General features: G+C 38.6%; 1 protein-coding gene across 1 annotated transcript in view; it reads left to right on the top strand.

The window, feature by feature from the left end:
- Nucleotides 1–21,044, top strand: part of LOC139129383 (uncharacterized) — a 118,036-nt gene that overhangs the window by 89,918 nt on the left and 7,074 nt on the right. The window contains exons 2-7 of the mRNA XM_070695018.1: nt 7,925–9,201; nt 9,594–9,686; nt 10,818–10,910; nt 11,379–11,459; nt 14,114–14,491; nt 15,851–16,513. Of these exons, the coding sequence (XP_070551119.1) occupies nt 7,925–9,201; nt 9,594–9,686; nt 10,818–10,910; nt 11,379–11,459; nt 14,114–14,491; nt 15,851–16,513 (2,585 nt within the window). The remainder of the gene's footprint in view (nt 1–7,924; nt 9,202–9,593; nt 9,687–10,817; nt 10,911–11,378; nt 11,460–14,113; nt 14,492–15,850; nt 16,514–21,044) is intronic.

The raw sequence follows: 21,044 nt of genomic DNA on the forward strand, positions 1-21,044 counted from the left end.
GCACTCGGACATTGGCGCCGAGCATCGCCCTCCGCTTCGCGTCGGGCGATACGCTGCGCCAATGTCCTCGTGCATCCTTTGCGGTATTTTCGTAATAACCTCATATTATTATACATCTACCATCGAGAACAATTAAATAATAACACACGCCAGCAAGGGTAAGATCACGATTTGTTGCCCGCCCAAGGGATGGTGCTCATGACGGTGATATTAATGATGCCCTCGCCTTCGGCTCGGGCATCATCAATATTACCGTCATGAGCACCAGCCCGAGGGCAGGCAACAAATCGTGATCTTGCCCGTGCTAGCGTGTGTTATTAATTTTATTACACCGAACAAACACTTGTTTTCGAAACTTTGCTCAGAATGCAGTCAAGTGTCGATCGAGACTCGCCACAGTGAAACGTTCTATTTGTTGCTCGATCGCAATGCTACATGAAGTTGAATTAACGTCTAAAAACGAAGACAGCGTTGTTCAAGTTTTTCTCATTAATGTACTAAACGTCGTCGTATACTTCAGGTCGAGCTGATTTCTTGTACCTTTTCAAAAGCCATTGCTTTACAGAAAATTCCAAGCAAATGTACGCGATGATGTGGTATGGTACGCGCAGAAAGGACGCGCGGTATTCCAGAACGTTGTAGCGGGCTATATCACTGCACGCGACAGGGCTATATCAGCGCACGCGACAGGGCTATATCACCTAAGCCATGTTCTATCACTTTTTGTTCTATATCACGTGAGTGAGGCTCAGCCAATCACAGTACCCGAATAATACGTGAGGTGTAATAATATTGAATAAAGCGTTGGCTAAAAAGCCGTACGGAACGCGCGCCCGTTCCGTAACACGTACGGTTTCAAGGCGCCCCATTCCCTGCGGCTGTATCTGCGCGTTCACTGTAGAACGGTTTCAAGGGACCCCTTGGACGAGTGCCAGAACAAGTCTCGCGCGCGCTCTGTACGTACGTGTGTAGTGCACACACTCCAAAACTTGCAGAAGCGCGTCCGAGGTAGCTTTTCACACACACTGGCGTGATAAAATCGGAAGAAAAATTGTTGACATTGCACGAAAACGGTCACTACTCCGACATTTTGATGCCCCGATCAGGAATGTAAGATGTATAATAATAAGGTTATTACGAAAATACCGCAAAGGATGCACGAGGACATTGGCGCCGCGCATCGCCCTCCGCTTCGCGTCGGGCGATACGCTGCGCCAATGTCCTCGTGCATCCTTTGCGGTATTTTCGTAATAACCTCATATTATTATACATCTACCATCGAGAACAATAGAATTTAGCGTGCGCTAAAAAAGCCGTACGGAACCCGCGCCCGTTCCGTAACACGTACGGTTTCAAGGCACCCCATTCCCTGCCGCTGTATCTGCGCGTTCACTGTAGAACGGTTTCAAGGGACCCCTTGGACGAGTGCCAGAACAAGTCTCGCGCGCGCTCTGTACGTACGTATGTGTGTAGTGCACACACTCCAAAACTTGCAGAAGCGCGTCCGAGGTAGCATTCCACACTGGCGCGATAAAATCGGAAGAAAAATTGTTGACATTGCACGAAAACGGTCACTACTCCGACATTTTGATGCCCAGATCAGGAATTCGCGTCGGGCGATACGCTGCGCCAATGTCCTCGTGCATCCTTTGCGGTATTTTCGTAATACCCTCATATTATCCTTCCCAGAATGACGAAGTGCGCATGTGAGGCCACGCTAGTGACGGATGTTCCCCAATCCAGTATCAAATAGTAAGGATTGTAAGGAAGTGTTCTGCCGGGACCGTGATTTACTCCATCTACGCGTAGATGGAGTAAATATATAGATCTGGCGACACAGGAATTAACGTTGCGCTCGAAACTTTATTTCCCAGGTCAGCCTGATGGCTGCCTGGGGCAACTCTTAGCTCCGAGAGCCTGGAGATATGCTCACTCCAAGGCCCCCAAAGTCTCACTCTCAAATTTACAATACTTTGTCGACAAGAAAACTTGCCAATGCTAGTTTCACAATGATTAATACATTGTATGCATCAAACATGTCACAACACCATTGTTTTAAATCCAAGCTGTGAAAATATGAAAAACTATACTTACAGCTACAGTTCTGATAAAAGTTCGACTACATTGTCTTTCTATTGTCCAACCTTGCGTGAGACATTCCATGCATAATCATAGGAATTCACGAGACATGCGGGTGCTGGAATGGCGCTGCCATTGAATTTAAACAGAGGAGACTTGAAAATGTATATTTGCCGCCAATTTTGAAGAATTACACCTCCGATAAATCGTGGGAATTCAAGCCCAAGTGGCGAAGTTTTGAAATTTGGTGAATTACTAGAATGAAGTTTTACGATAACCGGTACAAATATTTATTATAGAAACATGACACCAGTCTGGGAGTATAATGCTCCATGAATTCTAGCTGCAATAATTGTAGCCCTGGTGAGGCTTGGCCGTGCGGCTTGCGCCAGCCCCACCAAGGCTACAATTATTGTAGATACATGACTTCCAGCTGCAATAGTTCAAGCCCACGGGCCGTGTGCCGACTTTTTCTTACGTTGCTGTGCAGCACCGGCCCGTAGGGCGCTACACGGCAAACACGCCAGAAAAAGCCGGTGATCGGCCCGTGGCCATGGGCTACAATTATTGCAGCTACATAAATTCGTAATCCGCGTGGCAATATTACACTCAACGTGTTCAAATGACGATTGAGGCATTTACATCTGCCTGCAGTTTGATAGAAAACTCTGGTAACGTGAACGATAAGTCAGTGCAGTTATGTGTTGACGGTACTGTTGTCGGCGATGTCACAACTAGAATGCTATTGGTGATTTATTCTATTGACCTTTTCAGGTCACTGGTCTGTTCACCCATTATCAGTACGGATACTGAGATACAGAGGTATTCGAACACCTGAGTTCTGTTTGTAGTGTGCACGTATAGATAAGTACCGCCAGACTGGAGCTGTCAACATCGTAAAGCGATAAATTACGGAGTAAACGCCTGATACAAATCGCTGTACAAGCCTGACTGTTTATGATTGCAAGGGGTTCATACAAAGTCAGAAATATCTAGTGAGATATCATAAGAATTATAAATGTCGAGAGAAGAAACAAAGGAAGGCTTGACTCTGATGCTGCAGGAATTTAGAAAAAACCAAGTTATATGGTAGCTCGTATAGCTTTATTTTAAGCCTGTGATTTTCGTGTATTTCTTGCCATTTGCGTGAAAATATACAACTGAAGTAAATGTGATACGTGAATCAAGAACAATCTTGCTGCAATAGTTCAATAGGAACTACATATTGATATTAATTTTGTTCACAAAACAAAATACTGCATTAGTAGAAATAATAGCTAATTTCGAACAGTGGAGATTGTGAATTACCGACTTAGATTTTCAGCATTCTTAGTCATGATGCCGGCCACGATAACAGGTTCATGTGTCGTGATATTTTGCCTTGTGCCCTCTTCGATTGCATGGTATTGGCCGCGGATCATTGAAATAAGCAAAACCATGATGCTTGTTGGCATGATTTTATTTCAACTAACACGTAGATGATGATATATGGTGTGATTGGTATAATGTGACATTCTTTATGCTGTTACGTTTCGAAACATCAAAAAGACACGTCCATTCAGCAGACTTTCACTGAAAATCACATTTGTACATCATTAACGACACTCTACCGCAGAGCAGAGTCAGTTCAGCGGAGGATAAAAGCTTGACTTAATAGACATCACATGCCACAACCTATAGACAGAAACTTTGAATAGAACAGGCACGGAGTGAGTAAGAGAGGACTAAATACTTATCTAAAGCCGATATCTGTGCGTTTAGGAGTTAAAAGAGAGCAGGAAATTTAGAATGTGAGTACAGCAGAGTCACTAGACCTCAAGAAAGACTAGAATGAATACCTTAATGCGATAGGTCAACGGCATTCAAATTCCTTTCTCAATTGCTTGGCTGAAGTATGTCATTTTATTCATCCGCATCTAATTTTCTGATACTGTACATTTCTAACTCGATATACAACAGGCACGATGACTGTTTTGTATCCTAAGAAATTGTCTGTTTAAGCTTGGCAACGTATATAACCCAATTCACACTTAAGCCTGGCACAGCCAAATGACCTCCGACTATATATATATATATATATATATATATATATATATATATATATATATATATATATATATATATATATATATATATATATATATATATATATGGAGACAATGAGTAAGTACGTGAATCAGTGAGTGAGAGAGTAGATGATGATGATGATAATGGCGATGATGACGATGATGATGATGATGATGATGATAGTGGTGGTGGTGCTTGTGCTGCTGCTGCTTTTTGCGGTGTTAATGATTCTGAGGTTACGGAGAAGAAGAATGAAAATAAATGTAAGGGAGAAAAAATGCACATTACTAGAAGAAGTCTAGATTCATTTGCACTTGCTTTCATCGTTGTAATCGTTGTTCTTTAATATCAGTCTGTATCATCGAATACAAGGATTGGAGGAGAGCCATAACAAATAGTGTCCAACCCGCAATGCACTGTAGTGCGTACTTCATATATTATTGGCTAAAATGGACTCCTCATTCAAACGCCACAGCCTGATTTTATCATAGCAATACGTGCATGCGATACTATGTTGTGTTTTTATGACAGTAGAAAAGTTAATAATTTACACAAGCCTTTGTCACGAGTTCTATACCTCTAACACAATTCAGTGTTGTTTCTGTGTTTCTCTCCGACATATTCGGGCTATCCTTCATCAGAATTACATCATTCTTGAGAGTCTCAGCCACTTTTCATATCGATTTTGATTTGTTCTGATCCTGAGTTGATATGGCAAGCTCTGACGTAAGACCAAGTACTTCTGACAGCAAAGGGGGTGTACCTGCTGGACGCCCAGATAGTAATGGCGGCCGACGTGGCAGTACAACGGCAACGAAGACCAAACGGTAAGCTATGCATACGCCTTGTCAACCAGTAAGGCAATGCCTTATTTTGTCACGACCAATATTGTCCACGCGCTAAGATATTTACATCGCCATAGAATTTTCTTACCGTGACTGTAATGGAAAAGCCGTGGGAATTTACAACATCATATGAAGGCTGTTGTACACTACAATTCAAGAGAAACAGTTTCCACCATCGGGCTTGCGTACTGAAGGCGGCTGCAAGCGAGGTGACACTAACGCCCTCTATAGGTGGATGTCTAAAGAATAGAGGTGGGACGTGAACAGCGTTTTATAGTATTTCATCACTGGGGTATTATAATTGACCAAATGATTCCAGGCGATATGGTAAATTTCATTTGTTAAAAATAATCTTTACGATAACTAATTCAGGGAATTTCCCAAAAGCGGTGAATGAAAAAAGGTACGAAAAATATTACCCCTACTAGATATCTAACCCAGAGTCGTGCATTGCAGCTATACGTGTTGCGTTATTTGCGAAATCTATCACAATTCATATAGGGTGTTGCCAATAAAGGGTTTGCAATAGTATGTATGTCTTTGAAATCAGTGAGGGATGAAAAGGTTTATTCTTTTGATGAATTGTGTTTGACAGCTTTAGCCAAGAATTCCATATATTCTCCAGTTGCCGGTTCAACGATCGGTTTCTGCTTCATTTCACCGCGTAAACTGTCCATTCATGGTAAGACTGACGCGATCCTCCACATATTGATTTGCGCGAGCGATACTACAAGCTAGTGTCGTGATTGAGGTATTCCAGTATATGACCCAATACGCATGCAGTCACGGTAAATCGCGGGGAATGTGACTGACTTTATGGAACATTGTTGAATAAATTCAGTTGTTTGTTTTTTCTCGTTTGTACAAAGTTTTCCTAGTACCTGTTACATAGCCTGAACGCAAGGTATCACAAGATCTTGCACTTGACCATTGCATTATGGGGTGAACATACAAATTCTACACCATCTTTCTCTTCATCTTTGAACGATTTACGCTGCGCGAGACTTGCAAACCAAAATTTCAAAAAGGTCTGCCTGATATTTCGATTATAACACAGTAACGTGTTTGTGAATCACTAGCAAAAAAACTTTATGAAAGCAACATGAATACATCGAAAGTCTCAGCGACAATTCTTCCCACAAAGTACAAGTATGGTGACATCAGATTGGGCGCAGTGTATTATGGACTCGATAGGTCACACCAAAACAGTAACTGAGCGATTGCCTTACACTGGACAAAATGCTTGATATACGTTCAGTATATTTACGTATATTGACGTATATGGAACACAATATTAATTGCATACGTAACGTTTATCTTTTTATATGGAACACACCACATGCTCATTCCATGTCGCGATTCGCCAGAATACGTCACGTGACGAGAAAATAGATACGTCTAGTCCCCATCAGATCGACAAAAGTGACGTCAGAGGGTATTTTTTGAAAAGCTATTTCCCTAGGGAAATAGTTCTGACCAAATTTGGAAAAGTGCCCGGTCACGTGACCGTAGTGTTGTCTGCAGCTTTGCAACAATGGCGGGTGACTAGAACGTGATGTGCGTCCGGGATAGGTGACGACACATTCTCTGAAACAGATTTTCAAACGTTTTCCAACATTCCAACAGCGTAGGAACTTGAACAGCTCATCGACGGAAAAGATTAAAGTGCAACTAAGGATGTCGCTAGGTATGCTTCGAATATTTTTGAAAGATAGTGGTACCACGTACGTACAACTGAAATCGCTGTGGAAACATCGCCCGGTAAACTTGTCACAATGGATTGTTGCCTTGCAAAATATCAAAACACATTAAAAACTATATAACAATACGCCATGAGCATGTGGTGTGTTATAAAACACCTATAGCCTGGTCTTTATTCGGGCTATAGCGCTCGTCTATTACCCTCGTGGCCGTGCGTTACCAGAAACACATCGCTATACCCCTCGGCCTACGGCCTCGGGGAATAGCGATGTGTTTCTGGTAACGCACGGCCCCTCGGGTAATAAACGGGCGCTATAGCCCTCATGACCAGGCAATAGGTGTTTTATATGGAACATTCCAATACGTTGATATGCGTAGCGTATTTCTATGCAGATCATGAGTATTCGTAATGCAAATCTTTGCACACTATGTGTACACTTGCATTTTATTAGTATACATACGTGTATACTAAACGTATTTGACACATGTACAGAATCAGTATATGTGTATATATTGTTGTATATCAAGCATTTTGCCCAGGGTTAGACGTTCGGTGCATCAATGACTAATAGAAAAAAGAATAATCAAGTCATATATTTCGCTGCTGCCTTCTTCATGTCGGAAGATTAAAGACGATAGTTTTAACCATAGACCCTCGAGGGTCTATGTTTTAACGTATGAATTCGTGAAAAAAAATATTCGTAATTGGCCCGTAGGATTTTGAGCTTACCACTATGCAATTACAACAGTGTTTGAGAGATTGGATTGACTCAAAGATCACCGATATTATTCGAACAACATTATTTTGCCCTTTCACTCACACTTGTCTCGGTTGTTAGGCTGAGCGCTTGGATTGCATTGTCCAGGCATTTTATTTCTACAAATTTCAAATGGATGTAATTTCCATTTGTTGTGGATGAGGCACAGTTATAGATCAGTTCAGGTCGGCAAGTGATGTTATGACTATATATAGAGAGTTTGAAAGCTAACTCGACGCTGTTGTTGAAGTGACTGATATAAAGATGTTCCATGACTTTCGGATAGAATACGATGAAAGCTCCCCCGCCGTGCAAATCTAACACAGTGTAAGTCACAAGGCAAGTTTTTTGCTTTAGAGACATGCAAACATCAATGAGACTACAATAATGTATTAAACACAAAGCAGGTTTATGAACACCTAACAATGCAGTGGTCAGTACTCACAGAAAACCTAAATATTTTCTCGTTGACAGCAATATGGTAAAGAAAGCGTTGATCGTATCTGACCGATGGGGACCATCAATTCATGGAGGAATCACCGATGCTCTTCATGTAGTGATCAGACTACTGCAGGACATGGGAATATCTGTCCATTGCACCGCTGTGAAAGCAACAAAAAAGGAGGAAGCAGATGCAAAAAAACTTGGAGTGACTCTTGAACTTCCAACACAAACAGGCGTATTTGAATTCAGAGAGCCACATAGTGATTGGTTGTTGTACCACAACGAACACTTTCCACATTTAGAAGAGTTGACAAATGTCAAATTCGTGTTTGGCTTCAGTGCGTTCACCTCAATACCAACCTTCAAAATCCTGAGTAAGGTGTTTCCGAAGGCATCATGCTACTTGATCAACCTCTTTGATAAAGATGACATCACGCCTTTGATCGTAGGCTGCAGTAAGGAGGAACTGGAATTTCGAAAGCGAATCATGTCAGATGAATTTAAGAATGCAAAGTGTTCATTTTCTGTTGGAGAAAGTGTCCACGCGGAATACAAGCGACGTTATCAGGAAACCAATCAACAGCTTCTTTCGCCGATGATAAACAAAGAATACTTAGCGGCTTCCGGATCAGATATACTGCCGGTACTCAAAGGCGAAAAATTCAAAATTATATCCGTTGTCCAGAAATACGAGTTTGAAGACCCCGAAAAACTTGATGTTGCTATAAAGGCGGTAAACGATGCAGCTGAAATAATATATCAGTTCAACAAAACTCCTTCGGTATGGAAAATAATAGGAATACCACCAAGTAAGGGAAAAGAGATCGCGAAGAAGCTAACACGGAGCTCAAGATTGAAGATCACGCCTAAAATCGTGACAAGTACTGAAGAACTGAACAGTGAACTGATGTCATCTCATCTTGTATTAATTCCGCCATCTACAACAAGTTATGGTAACCTGACTCTGGCAGCTATGTGCGCAGCGATACCCGTAGTCTATCCTGAAGGGTCTCACAGTGATGAGATTGTTAGTAAACACATAGATAACCTCGAAGCGACAGAATGTGCGATAGATATGGATGAAGGCTCAGAGAATTTGAAAGCGCGAATAGTGTCAGTCATAACGAAATACCCGACAGCATTTGAGCGTGCAAAGATAATAAGAGATCACATAAAGGAAAAGGTAGCACAGGATCTGCGGGGTAGCAATGGAAGTTTTGTTGCCTCGATAACTGCCGATATGCAAAGCACCTCTCCACATAAGAGTGGTCCAGAGACAGAAACTGAATATACCGTTGAACACAAAGGTACCAATAACTCACACAGTACAAGGTCTTTTGGGTGAATTGAGAAGTGTGTATGTCTGTAGGAGTGTGTGCTTGTGCGGTAATATTCATCTTGAGGTTGTCTAATGTTATTAAACACAAGAATGCTTAAACTACGCACTACATGTTGCCTCAAATTTTGAATCTGAAGAATAAATCCTGCACTACACATATTAGGGGTTTTTATACAGAATATTTGATAGCGGATTACTACTGAAGAATCATCGTAGAGTATAGCGAACTATTGTATGATCATACCAACTGCATATAGTACATCACTTTGTCGAACGTTCATGTAGCATATCGTTACAAAATTTTCGAATTTCTTTATTTTATTGTGAGATTTATTCTTCGAATGTTACTTTTCCATGCAGGCAATGGCGCGAAGGTTTCAGATGACGACAACAAGTCAAAGGTCTCTGACAGAAAGGATGAAACTGGTACAAAAGAGGATGAAGTCAATGCAGGTAAAAACTCCCGAAAGAAAAAACACTACGATGGTCGGGGAACTTCAAGTTTCGCTATATCTCTGCAGACACTGCTGTGGTTGCTTGTTGAGTCTAGTTAGAGGCGCAAAACCATTCTTTCATTAATTAGGCCTAATACGATTAGCGCTACAATCGTTTGATTGGACAAACATCGTCCTTGTTAGAAGTAATGATTGATTTGTTTCTCTGTTCATTGGTGATGGCGATAAGGATTCAATGGATGGCGACAAGTCCATAGCATCCGACAGAAAGCATAAAATAGAGATGGCAGAACATATAGTCCATGCAAGTATCACATCCGAGTAGCGATAAAACATTTCAAAGGCAAGAAATTTCGTTTTACAATGATCGTTTCTGAAAACGGTCATATTGATTGGCCAGTAACTCAAGAAAGATATATAACAAGTGGCTTCAGCGAAATGAAGCAATTATGACAGGATCACTCTATGACTCGATAGGGTGATCATTGCAACGCTTGTCTGGTCATGCAACGTATCTTATCAACCTATCATATCAACGTGTCTGAAGGAAGACTGATTCTCTGTTATGCATGAATCACTCCATGACTTCAAATACTTTTTTCTTTCCGAAATCGATTTAAATACCTAAAGCCCATTTCAATATCCCTTTCTCAAACGTGTTGCTATACACATTTTGGTTTGAAGGAAACTTCACCTGTATCAATTCGAATTTCGATCGGATTAAGTTTCGGATTCCAAATCAAAACGTACGGCACCAAGTCATTAAGCAAGACATATCATCATAGTCAAAACCGCGCGGTCAAATCCCCAATCTGAAAAAAACAGTGTTTTAATAACAGAGATACGTTGTTTCCATTTTTCCGACTGCGACAGTTCCGCACGAGTCTCGTACTAACATACTCGCTTTCGCACATCGCACAAAACTTTACCACAGCAATGAATACATCGCTTTACTTTTTAAGCATCGGGGAGCAGATGTAGAAATGCACAAATGCTAAAATGAGAGAGTAACTTAGATAGCAAACACATATAGAAAGCATTATTAAAGATAACTAATCATTGAGAATGACATATATAGAAAGAACGCCATATTTGTACTTATTTTGAAATTATATTATTTTGTTCCAAGTTGTGACTGAGCTACCTACAGAAGAACTCACGACAGGGAGAGCAGATGATAAAGAAAATTTATCTGGAGCATCTGTTGACCAAGAAAGTAAAGGTGTGTTTTTTTCTGACAACGCATGCTCAGCACACAAGGCATATATATATATATATATATATATATATATATATATATATATATATATATATATATATATATATATATATATATATATATATATATATATATATGTTAGTGCGAGATCGTTGTGTATGAACTCTAAAATATATATAATATATATATATATATATTATTTAAATATATATATATATATATTTTAGAGTTCATACACAACGATCTCGCACTAATATATATATATATATATATATATATATATATATATCAAATCTTACAATGGAATATAATAAAATTAATAAAAGTTGCATTTATACATATGAGAATATTTGAGGCAAATTATCCATTTTTTTATATCCAGCTGCTTAAGGGCGATTTTACCGATAAGATGCGTGTATAGATGTCAAACGCAAATTTTCTATAACGTAATCACACTGGTTTATTCAGTAGCTGAGCAACCAGGTAGCGATGAAGACATGGCAGAGAGTACCAGTGATAAGAATTTAAGTAGTGGAAGAAAACGACGGAAACGTAAGTAGATTGATAGATACATAATTTTTGTTTGGTGGTGACACTTTGAAACCAGCTAAGACCATTTGTTGAACAGCGTCGATTTATCAGCATTGGTTATTTCTCGAGATCGTCGCATACATATAAATAATTATAGTAAAGATAATAATAGTAATAATAATAGTAAATATTTATTTATAAAGCGTATTATGCAAAAACAGCCTCAATGTGCTGTAAAAGAGAAAAGAAGCTAAAAGTTACGACAATTTAAAAATCTGCATGGAATGGACAGTTAAACACACGACAACATATTAGATGCACACAATTGCACTCGATTTTTAAAAACCTATAAAAGTCAACTGGGGTAAAAGCATCACATGAAGACCTGGGAAAATAGAAATGTTTTGAGTCTTCGTTTAAATGAGTCATTTGAATGCGTACATCTGACATCAACTGGAAGGGAATTCCAAATTCTTGGAGCAGCAACAGAAAAGGCTCTGTCCCGTATAGGTCGATGTTATTACACGTGGAATGGAGACGGACATTTGAGAACTTCAACGAAGAGTGCGGGTTGGATTGTGTAGTGATATCAGTTAGATGACATAAGATAGAGACTGTCCCTTTAATGCCCTCGAAGTTAAAAGTGAAATATTGTAGATGATACGTTGACTTAAAGATCTAGGAAAAAGTCATTTTGAAGATTACGAGACGCATGAAAATTAAGAAACATGTATTATTACTTTGAAATTGAAGTAATATTTGTATAAATATATGTAACCATTTATCATGCTCTGCCTTTTGGTATCAAGCATTAAAATTTCCCACGAGAATATCTATTTCTCACATTGCTGGCCAATGAGAGTGTGGGATCGACGGTGTTGGAAAAATCGATCCCACACTATCAAAAACCATCCCACACTCTGCATTATATACTACACGAGCTCTGGTTGGATCATAGTCAGCCTTTCGTTCCACGCGCAAAATTTTATCCAATAGGACGATGAGTAACACACGGACCGGAACCACGAAGTAAGCAGGTCAGCGTATAGGGGGGGGGAGGCGTAACTGACAGCATTGTCATGATTTTGGATAATGTTGTTTGTGACCGCGGGATGGTGACAAACTCACAAAAACCGGACGAATTTTCCAAATAACAGATAAACAGAGGCCACTTGGAAAATATGGCCATTTTTTTCCTGTTTGACATCTCGTCCGTATTAGAAGTTGAAGTATCGGCAGCGGAACTCGCCTCAGAGATCGTGTTTAAGTGACACGGAATACATTAGATGGCAACGAAGTAGTATAGTCGCCTATACAGTTAAACATTCAATGTTTCCAGTGTGAACGTAACGCAGGGCATATTTTCTCTCGACTTGCCTGCGATTCGAGACAAAATATCCCTAACTCGTGTGAGAAATCTCATCCTAGGTCTTTGGGGATGTGAGATTATATATAATCTTCATACTATTTATATATATATATATATATATATATATATATATATATATATATATATATATATATATATATATATATATATATATATATAATTACTAAGTATACAGATATCGTCACGGGAAATTACAACCCTCGATGCCAAAAGCAGAGCGTTAAAAATAATAGCACAAAATATTTCGAGTACAAATTAAATATACCTGTAACTTACGTTTTTGAGAAACTAAAACTTTGAGAGTTCACTGCTGTTCTTACACATTTTACGGAACGATTGCATGTCACGTGATAGCAAAGCGTGTCTTGAACGTGTTATCAGTGAGGCCGATGTAAGTTTTTATTGACTCCTGTTGAGGCTCCGGCCTCGTGAATGACACCTCTGGCTTGACAGTCACCTTTTAACGGGCATGAAGACTTGTCCCTGCACACATTCTAACTTTGTTTCGAAATGTCACGGGCATAAGTAATGTTATATATTGAATTTCAACACAGCCTAAAATCAGTATAACAGTTGTAGCTGCTTGGGATTTTTTCAACCATACTTAAAAAGGTTGCAGTACCAATAAGTCGAAAAATTTAAAACAATTAAGTTTGTTCCTTTTCCGTGGTAAAAGATCAAGTCTTTGAGCAAAAACCGGCAATTACCAAATATGTATATAACCAAAAGAAGGTCAAGAGATTATTCTTTTCATCACGTATGCTTTGGAAAACAAGGAAAATGTAATCCACGAAACAAAATATTTAACGCGTTCTACTTAAACCGTTTCAAATAATGCACCGCCTGTAAGGTTTTATGAAAAATCAAGTTCATGAATTCACAAATTTGCCACGCCAGTACATAATTAGCTTTGGGGTCTTCAAACTATTCCATTACGAATTGGCAATATATGGTGAACCTCGAGTCTGAAAGCCACACCTGTAGATCTTATTTACAGCGCAGCTAAATCTACGGTTGCAAATGACGAGGACGGTTGCGGTGACGTATATTCTTATAATCGGCGTACTATACAAAGTAAAATCGGTGAATTTACTTGCATGTAGCTTGTCTCAATGACACATTTGCTGAGCATTGGCCATCAGTAAAGAACCTGACATATAAATTGCTTGATTAATCATTTCTTACTTTGCCATTAAACCGAATATTTACTGGCTAGAACCACGTTTAAACTAGCACAGAAAAATGTAAGTGTGCTCTTATAAAAGCTTATTATTGGTCACTTCAGGTCAAATTGAAATAAAAGTGGAACCAGACGGTATCATTCCAAAGAGAGGTAAAAGTGTGGCGGAAGTTGATGCTGCCTTCTTCTCCAACAAACAAACAAAAGAAAACGCTGTACTGGTTGGGAAACAACTAGACCAACGCCATAAACATATGAAGTTACATGATATGGGTGAAGGAAGCATTTCCTATATCATGGATTGCCAGTCATTGGAAGCCCTGGAGTCTTTGATGGATGACTATTCAAGTGGAAGTCTTTACAGGATGGTGAAGAGTACATTCCTGTCTGAGAGTCTGCTGGATGAAATTGGAGCCCTCTATCTGTCCTTAGGAACATCGATAGATTATGAAGAGTATCTGCTATGTCAGGAGGAATTGGAAGGTATGTTCAAATGGCGATTACATATCATGTTCATCGGACAGGCGGCTTAAACATTTATGATGTGGATGATAGATAGGACGAGTGTCTTTCCCAATCTCTGCGTATAGGGCGTTTGTGTAAAAGTTGTTCGGTAATTTGATCTGTAGATAGATGTTTGGGCTCTTGTAATTTACTGTATATGTAAAGGTTGAGATGGTGTGCCTTAAGGTAGCGACATACCCTGTAGACACTTTCAGATTGTTACTTTTTCTCAGTAATAGAAGTCCCAAACCCTAATAAAGAATACATTTTCCGAAAGCCCTGATATTAGGAAATCCGGCCGTGCACATGCAGTACACGGTCATTATTCGCATAAAAGTCACGTGACAAGGGTTGTGCTGAACTTTCCAAACTAGGTTTTCCTCCCTATAGGAAACATGCTGTAAGATTCCGGTTGAAATTTATGCAATGACAAGCCTTAGCAATACCCTTCAAATTCGTGTCTGCGATTTTTCCTCCGAGTCTCCATTCAAATTATATCGCTCGACAATTACAATTCCTTGAAAAGCACTGTGGTCTAACACCTTCAATAGTGTATAACAAAAAAAAGACATATAAAGAAAATCCCATGACATGGATTTGAAGGATATTACCAAGGCTTGTCAATGTACAAATTTCAACCGGAAATACTGTAGCCTGTTCGCTAAAGCGAGGACAAATAGATTTTTGGAAGGTTCAGCAAAAAGCTTGTCACGTGACCATTATGAAAATATTGACTGTGTACTGTATATTGTCTGATTTCCTAGTATCAAGGCTTTCAGAAAGTATATAGTGTATTATGATTTTGGACTTCTATAGCTGAGAAAAAAATAAAAATCTGAAAGTGTCTATAGGGTATGTCGCTACCTTAAGTTGGTATGCGCCTTAAAAATAAAAGACTTACACTTTCACTAAAATTTTCATCAAAGACTCTTTCAATTATTCTCTTTGAAAATGACAAATAAAAATTCGAGGTCACTGCAAATTCTGGTACTAGAGAAACAGATTACCCAAGATTTACCGATATCTGAAATTCAAATGGCCATCATTCCCGTGCTAGCGCTCCGGAGAAAAATAAATTTTCCAATGTCGAAAAACTAAGACAGTGAAAACTTTTTTACAACCAGAGCTTTACAATGACTCCCCGCAAGTGGTAGCTCAGAAAAGAATTGAGAAATGTTTGGTAGTCCGATTATCTGTCTTTGAGGAACATTCTACCTTAAATACATTTGACACAGTTAAAATTTTCTTAAGACCGATCTGACTTGGATAACTGTTATATCTCCAAAACATTTATAATATTTATTGTCGTTCACAATTGCAATTTACGTCTATATTCAGGTAACGACATCTACCATCTGCCTATTGAAGTCATCGAAGAGATGAATGAGGAAATCAAATCAGACATTCTAAGAGAACACCTTGATGTTACAATGAGGCAACATACAACAAGACGGAAAGCTACAGACAGAGATATCCTACAAGCAATGTCAGTGGAACAAGAGAGAGGGAGACAAACTGAACTTAATGAACTTATGAATGAATGGATCAAGATACAGACTGAATTACAACAACTGAATGCCTCTCATTCTGAATTGGTTTTTGATCGACAAGAGTTCGTGCGAAACACAGGGGCCATAATCAATGAAGTAGATATTCCTGTAGGAATAAAGCAAGAATTGATGATGGCATTCCAGAAGTCCCTGCCTTTTGGTCCAGACAAGAGTCGCAAGCCAGATCAAAAGCTGGTGATAGAGGGCGATATGCTCATGGAGTATGTGGAGAACATCGTTCATGACTTTGACATTCCTACCAAAGGGAAACAAGACATAATAGAGCAATTCAGGAAGTTGGTACGGGCAAAGTCAGGGAAGGCGACCGCCAAGGCCAGTTTGACTGCAAAACAAGAGGATCTACAGGAGCGTATCCAGGCAATCGTTGATGACGCTGACATTCCTGATGAACAGAAGGAAGTCTATCATCAGTTAAGGCAGGTCGAAAGAGGTAGGTAGATACATGTAGCAATGACATGTTTGGAATGTTGGAACTATTGTACCTCGCTGTGATATTTCGATTGGGAAATACTGTAACAATGTATTATGGAGATGTATCGAAGTTAAGGGAAAGTGGCAAATAAATGATCGGTTAATTAATGGGGTCGTTAATTGGCTCAGGCATGTCTGAGATATCTGCATGGACGGACAGACGTACAGACAGATTGATGGTACCCAAACCATAAGTTCCCTGGACTTCCCCCATGGGGACTACAAGATATGAACTGACTATGCTCACGTCTTTCAGCATACATTGCTTCAGCACATATTGCAGTTGTCTGTGAATTTGAATATTTGCCATGTTTCGCCAAGTTGGGTCAAGTTGAACGAGGTATATCCTGAATTAGGAAAGCTATTAAACATTCAAATTAGGAATTAGCTGCAGTAAAAACGCTGTATGACTTTGTATAGTGTTATATAATTGTATTTTCAATGTACATAGCAAGTTTCTTCAACTTTGGTCACGCCAATCAAAATATATAACCCTAATTGGGGAAGTTCATTAAATATGCAAATTAGGAATAAGCTGCGTTAAAAATTCAAAACGACTTTCAATGATGTTGTATCATAGTATCCTTCATCAGGGCTCGAAATTAGCGGTAGTACCGCGTCCACAGACTTCAAACTTTTCCCTGGGGTTACCAAAATCCATGAAATTGTAACCCACACAGACTACCAAAGACCGTAACATAAACTTCAGTCAGTACTTGGGGTGCAATGGCAAATATCTGAACAGACGTACTTGGATGACAGGCACTGGAAGTGATGGTCACTGGAAACGCATTTTCATTGCATTTTGATCATAATGTATCAATCACAGACAATATGCCTCCTCCCTACAGAAAGCCCATGGTCTATTTTTAGCACTGCTACAGTATGTCCAGTCTTTACATGCTGAGAAGGTCGTGGTTGTTGTCATGCCGACTATCAAAATTTCAAACAACTCTGAGAATGAAACAAGTTGCCAATAGATCACCAAACTTTTAAGTATCACTTTTGTCCATTATGGTAAAAAAGATCGTTTCTTGTCACCGCGTGCGTCATTTCAGAACCTGCGCGTCATGGCATTTTTATTGGGTTACATACTGATCAGTACAGCTATCCTTGATATCCCTGTTTGCATGTCCAAAAATACTAAACAGAAAACGAAGTTTTATGCAGCCACTGATAAGAGACAATAACTGTTGCAACAATGGTGCCAGACTGGCATTATTAAGAAAAAAAGGCAAAAAAAAACCCGCGTCACTTTGCTGAATGTCAAGGACCAATTTTTTTTTTTCGAGGGGGGGGGGGGGGACTTATACCTGTTTCCTTTTGGTACAAGTTGTGTAAGTATTCAAAATTCACTTCATGGGCAGAATCTTGAAAAATTGCTTTTTCTTGTCTGGTTAATGAAAAACAATATCCCTCAGCTAAAATATGCATAGACTACCGGACATTGTCACTGGACTACTAACTTCAGAAAATGGTAGCCAAAGTGGACTACCAGGGGGAAAAGTTAATTTCGAGCCCTCTCCATGCACATAGCAAGTTTGGTCAAGTTTGGTTGAGGCAATCAAGATATACAACCCTAATTAGGAAAGTTCATTAAATATGCAAATAAGGAATTGGCTGAAGTTAAAATGCTTAACAACTCTCAGAAATGTTAAATAATAGTATTTGCAATATATACATATAGTCTGTGGGACGCCCCGGGCTATCGTTTCAAAAAGTCCTCTGAACTCTGAAGTTTAATTCCACTTTGTTCAAAAATACATATACATGCATACTGTTCTAAAAAGAAAATCACCTGCTGACAACTTTAATAAACCATTCAAATGTATCTTTCAATGACATAGTACATAATGCATTGCCACATGTATCTTAATTTTGGGGTAAAAACCTAGAAATAAATATTTTTAGTACAAAATGACAAATTGTGTCATCAAGATTACATTGCCAGTAAGTAAACCAGATATTGCAGTTTAAGGTAGCTACATACCTTTTAGACACTTTCAGATTTTTATTTTTTCTCAATTGAACACGTCCCAAACCCCAATAAAGTTTACATTTTCTGAAAGCCCTGATATAGAGCTATCCGACCAAGCACAGTACACGGTCATTATTTGCATAAGAGTCACGTGACAAGCGTTTTGCTGAACCTTCCAAAAACCGGTTTTTCCCGCCTTATGTGAACACGCTGCAAGATTTCCGGTTGGAATTTCTTCATTGACAAGCCTTGACAATATCCTTCAAAACTGTGTCTGGGATTTTCTTTATATGCCTTTGTTTTTTTTTAATGCGCTCTTAAAGGTGTTAGATGAAGGTGCTTTTCAAGGAATTTTAATTATCACGCCATATAATTTGAATGGAGCCTCCGGGAAAAAATCGCAGACACAGTTTTAAAGGATATTGTCAAGGCTGAAAATATTTATCTTTTCTGTATACACACACTATTAAGAAATATTTAAGCGCACACCAAGTATTTCAAAGACCATAAAAAACTGAATGCTGTTTCTAGAGCCTTTTTCAAGGTTTGGCCCACAGACTAATACCAAGTCTCTTCAATTTTGATTCAGTCAATTCAGATATATATCCCTAATTAGGAAAGTTCATAAAATATGCAAATTAGCAGCTAACTTTCATGTCACACCCTTATGTCTTTCATGGCAGATAAATCCTTGTGTGATCAACATTTGTAGCAAATCTCATCCAATTCTATGCAGCTGCAGCTGTTCTCAATGTCTGTCTGTTTTTTTTCTAAAATCATTAATTATGCAAATGAACATGAAATATGCAAGCAACACCCAAAAAAAATCTAATTAGTTTTTGTCATTTGATATCTAAAGCTATGTACAAATTTGATTGAAATCTTTTCAGCAGTTCTTGAGATATTGTGTATATAGGCAGTCAGACAGACATAGACATAGGTAAACCATAAAACAAACAGAAAATAAAAATAACACTCACAGATACTTACAAACTTAATATAAACACAAAAATAAACTATTGTTCCAAAATCTTTTTAAACTTCTCACTTTAGATTGACCTGTTCACATGGACCAAACTCCACTTATATCAAGAGATAATTCTCCATTCAAAATATCAGTGAAACGTTTTGTGATTCTCAAGTTTTTGCAGTGCAAAAAAGCATAGGAATGCAGACAGACATTTATCCATGCACGCATGTTTGTATGCATGCATGTTTACATACATACATACATACATACATACATACATACATACATACATACATACATACATAAATAAATACTTACATTTAAAACTAGTCTACTATTTCTTTCTATACAAACTTCACTGAGGATACCATTATACAATTCTGATGAAACATGAGATTTTCAGTACTGTGCAATATCCCTTTTTGTATGCATACATACATACATACATACATACACACACACATACATACATACATACATACATACATACATACATACATACATACATACATACATACATACATACATACATACATACATACATACATACATACACACACACATACATACATACATACATACATACATACATGCATGCATACATACATAAATACATACATTTAAAACTAGTCTACCATTTTTTTTATACAAACTTCACTGAGTATGCAATTATACAATTCTGATGAATCATGAGATTTCCAGTACTGTGCAATACCTTAACTCCCCTAACCAATTGTCTATGTTCTCAGACCATAAAATATGTGACTGTATTTTTGACAAAAGCCTGGCATTTCTGCATGTCACAGTTAACTAACTCTATCCACAGATTGTATTCAGTGTTGGACACAGAGTTGCACCGTAGGGAACTCAGGCTCCTTGTTTGTTTATTTGTTTTTTTACTAGTATAGTCAATAATTGATACTATAAAAGTTTCTAATACTATCCCACACATATAAAACAAAGCACACCTAGCCTTTGCCACGAGGAGTAAGCACTCATGTGTGTCCACAACTCTCTCTGATTACTCAGAGAGGTGAGTATTCAGAAAGAGAGTGCTAGACAAACATGAGTGCTTATTCCTCATGGCAAAGGCAGGGCATCCTTTGTTCTATATATTGGATTTGTATCAGAAACTTGTTCATAATATATTGACTATACTTATAAACAAACAAACGAACATAAAAACAAACAAACAAAAAACAAACAAGCAAACACCTTTCTTCATTGTCAAACATGAAACAGGAATACAACTCTCAATTGGTTCTTCATTGAATATGCATATGATCATATATAAGTAATAAAAGACAAACATAAACATGTAAATCCCTCTGAAGGCAAGACAATTCATTTAGTACAAAACACCACTATTTCACTGCATATTACAACCTTATATTGAACAAGTGTTCACAGGATTTTGCAAGTCTGCGTGAAGCTGTAGATATACACCAATCTATGCCAGTACACAGAACCAATGTTATGAATACTGAGTCCATACATAATCCATACATGAGTCATACTTTAAAGAGACTCTCGTGGAAAAGT

The sequence above is a fragment of the Ptychodera flava genome, chromosome 3, assembly GCF_041260155.1.
Source record: "Ptychodera flava strain L36383 chromosome 3, AS_Pfla_20210202, whole genome shotgun sequence".
NCBI classification, from domain to species: Eukaryota; Metazoa; Hemichordata; class Enteropneusta; family Ptychoderidae; genus Ptychodera; species Ptychodera flava.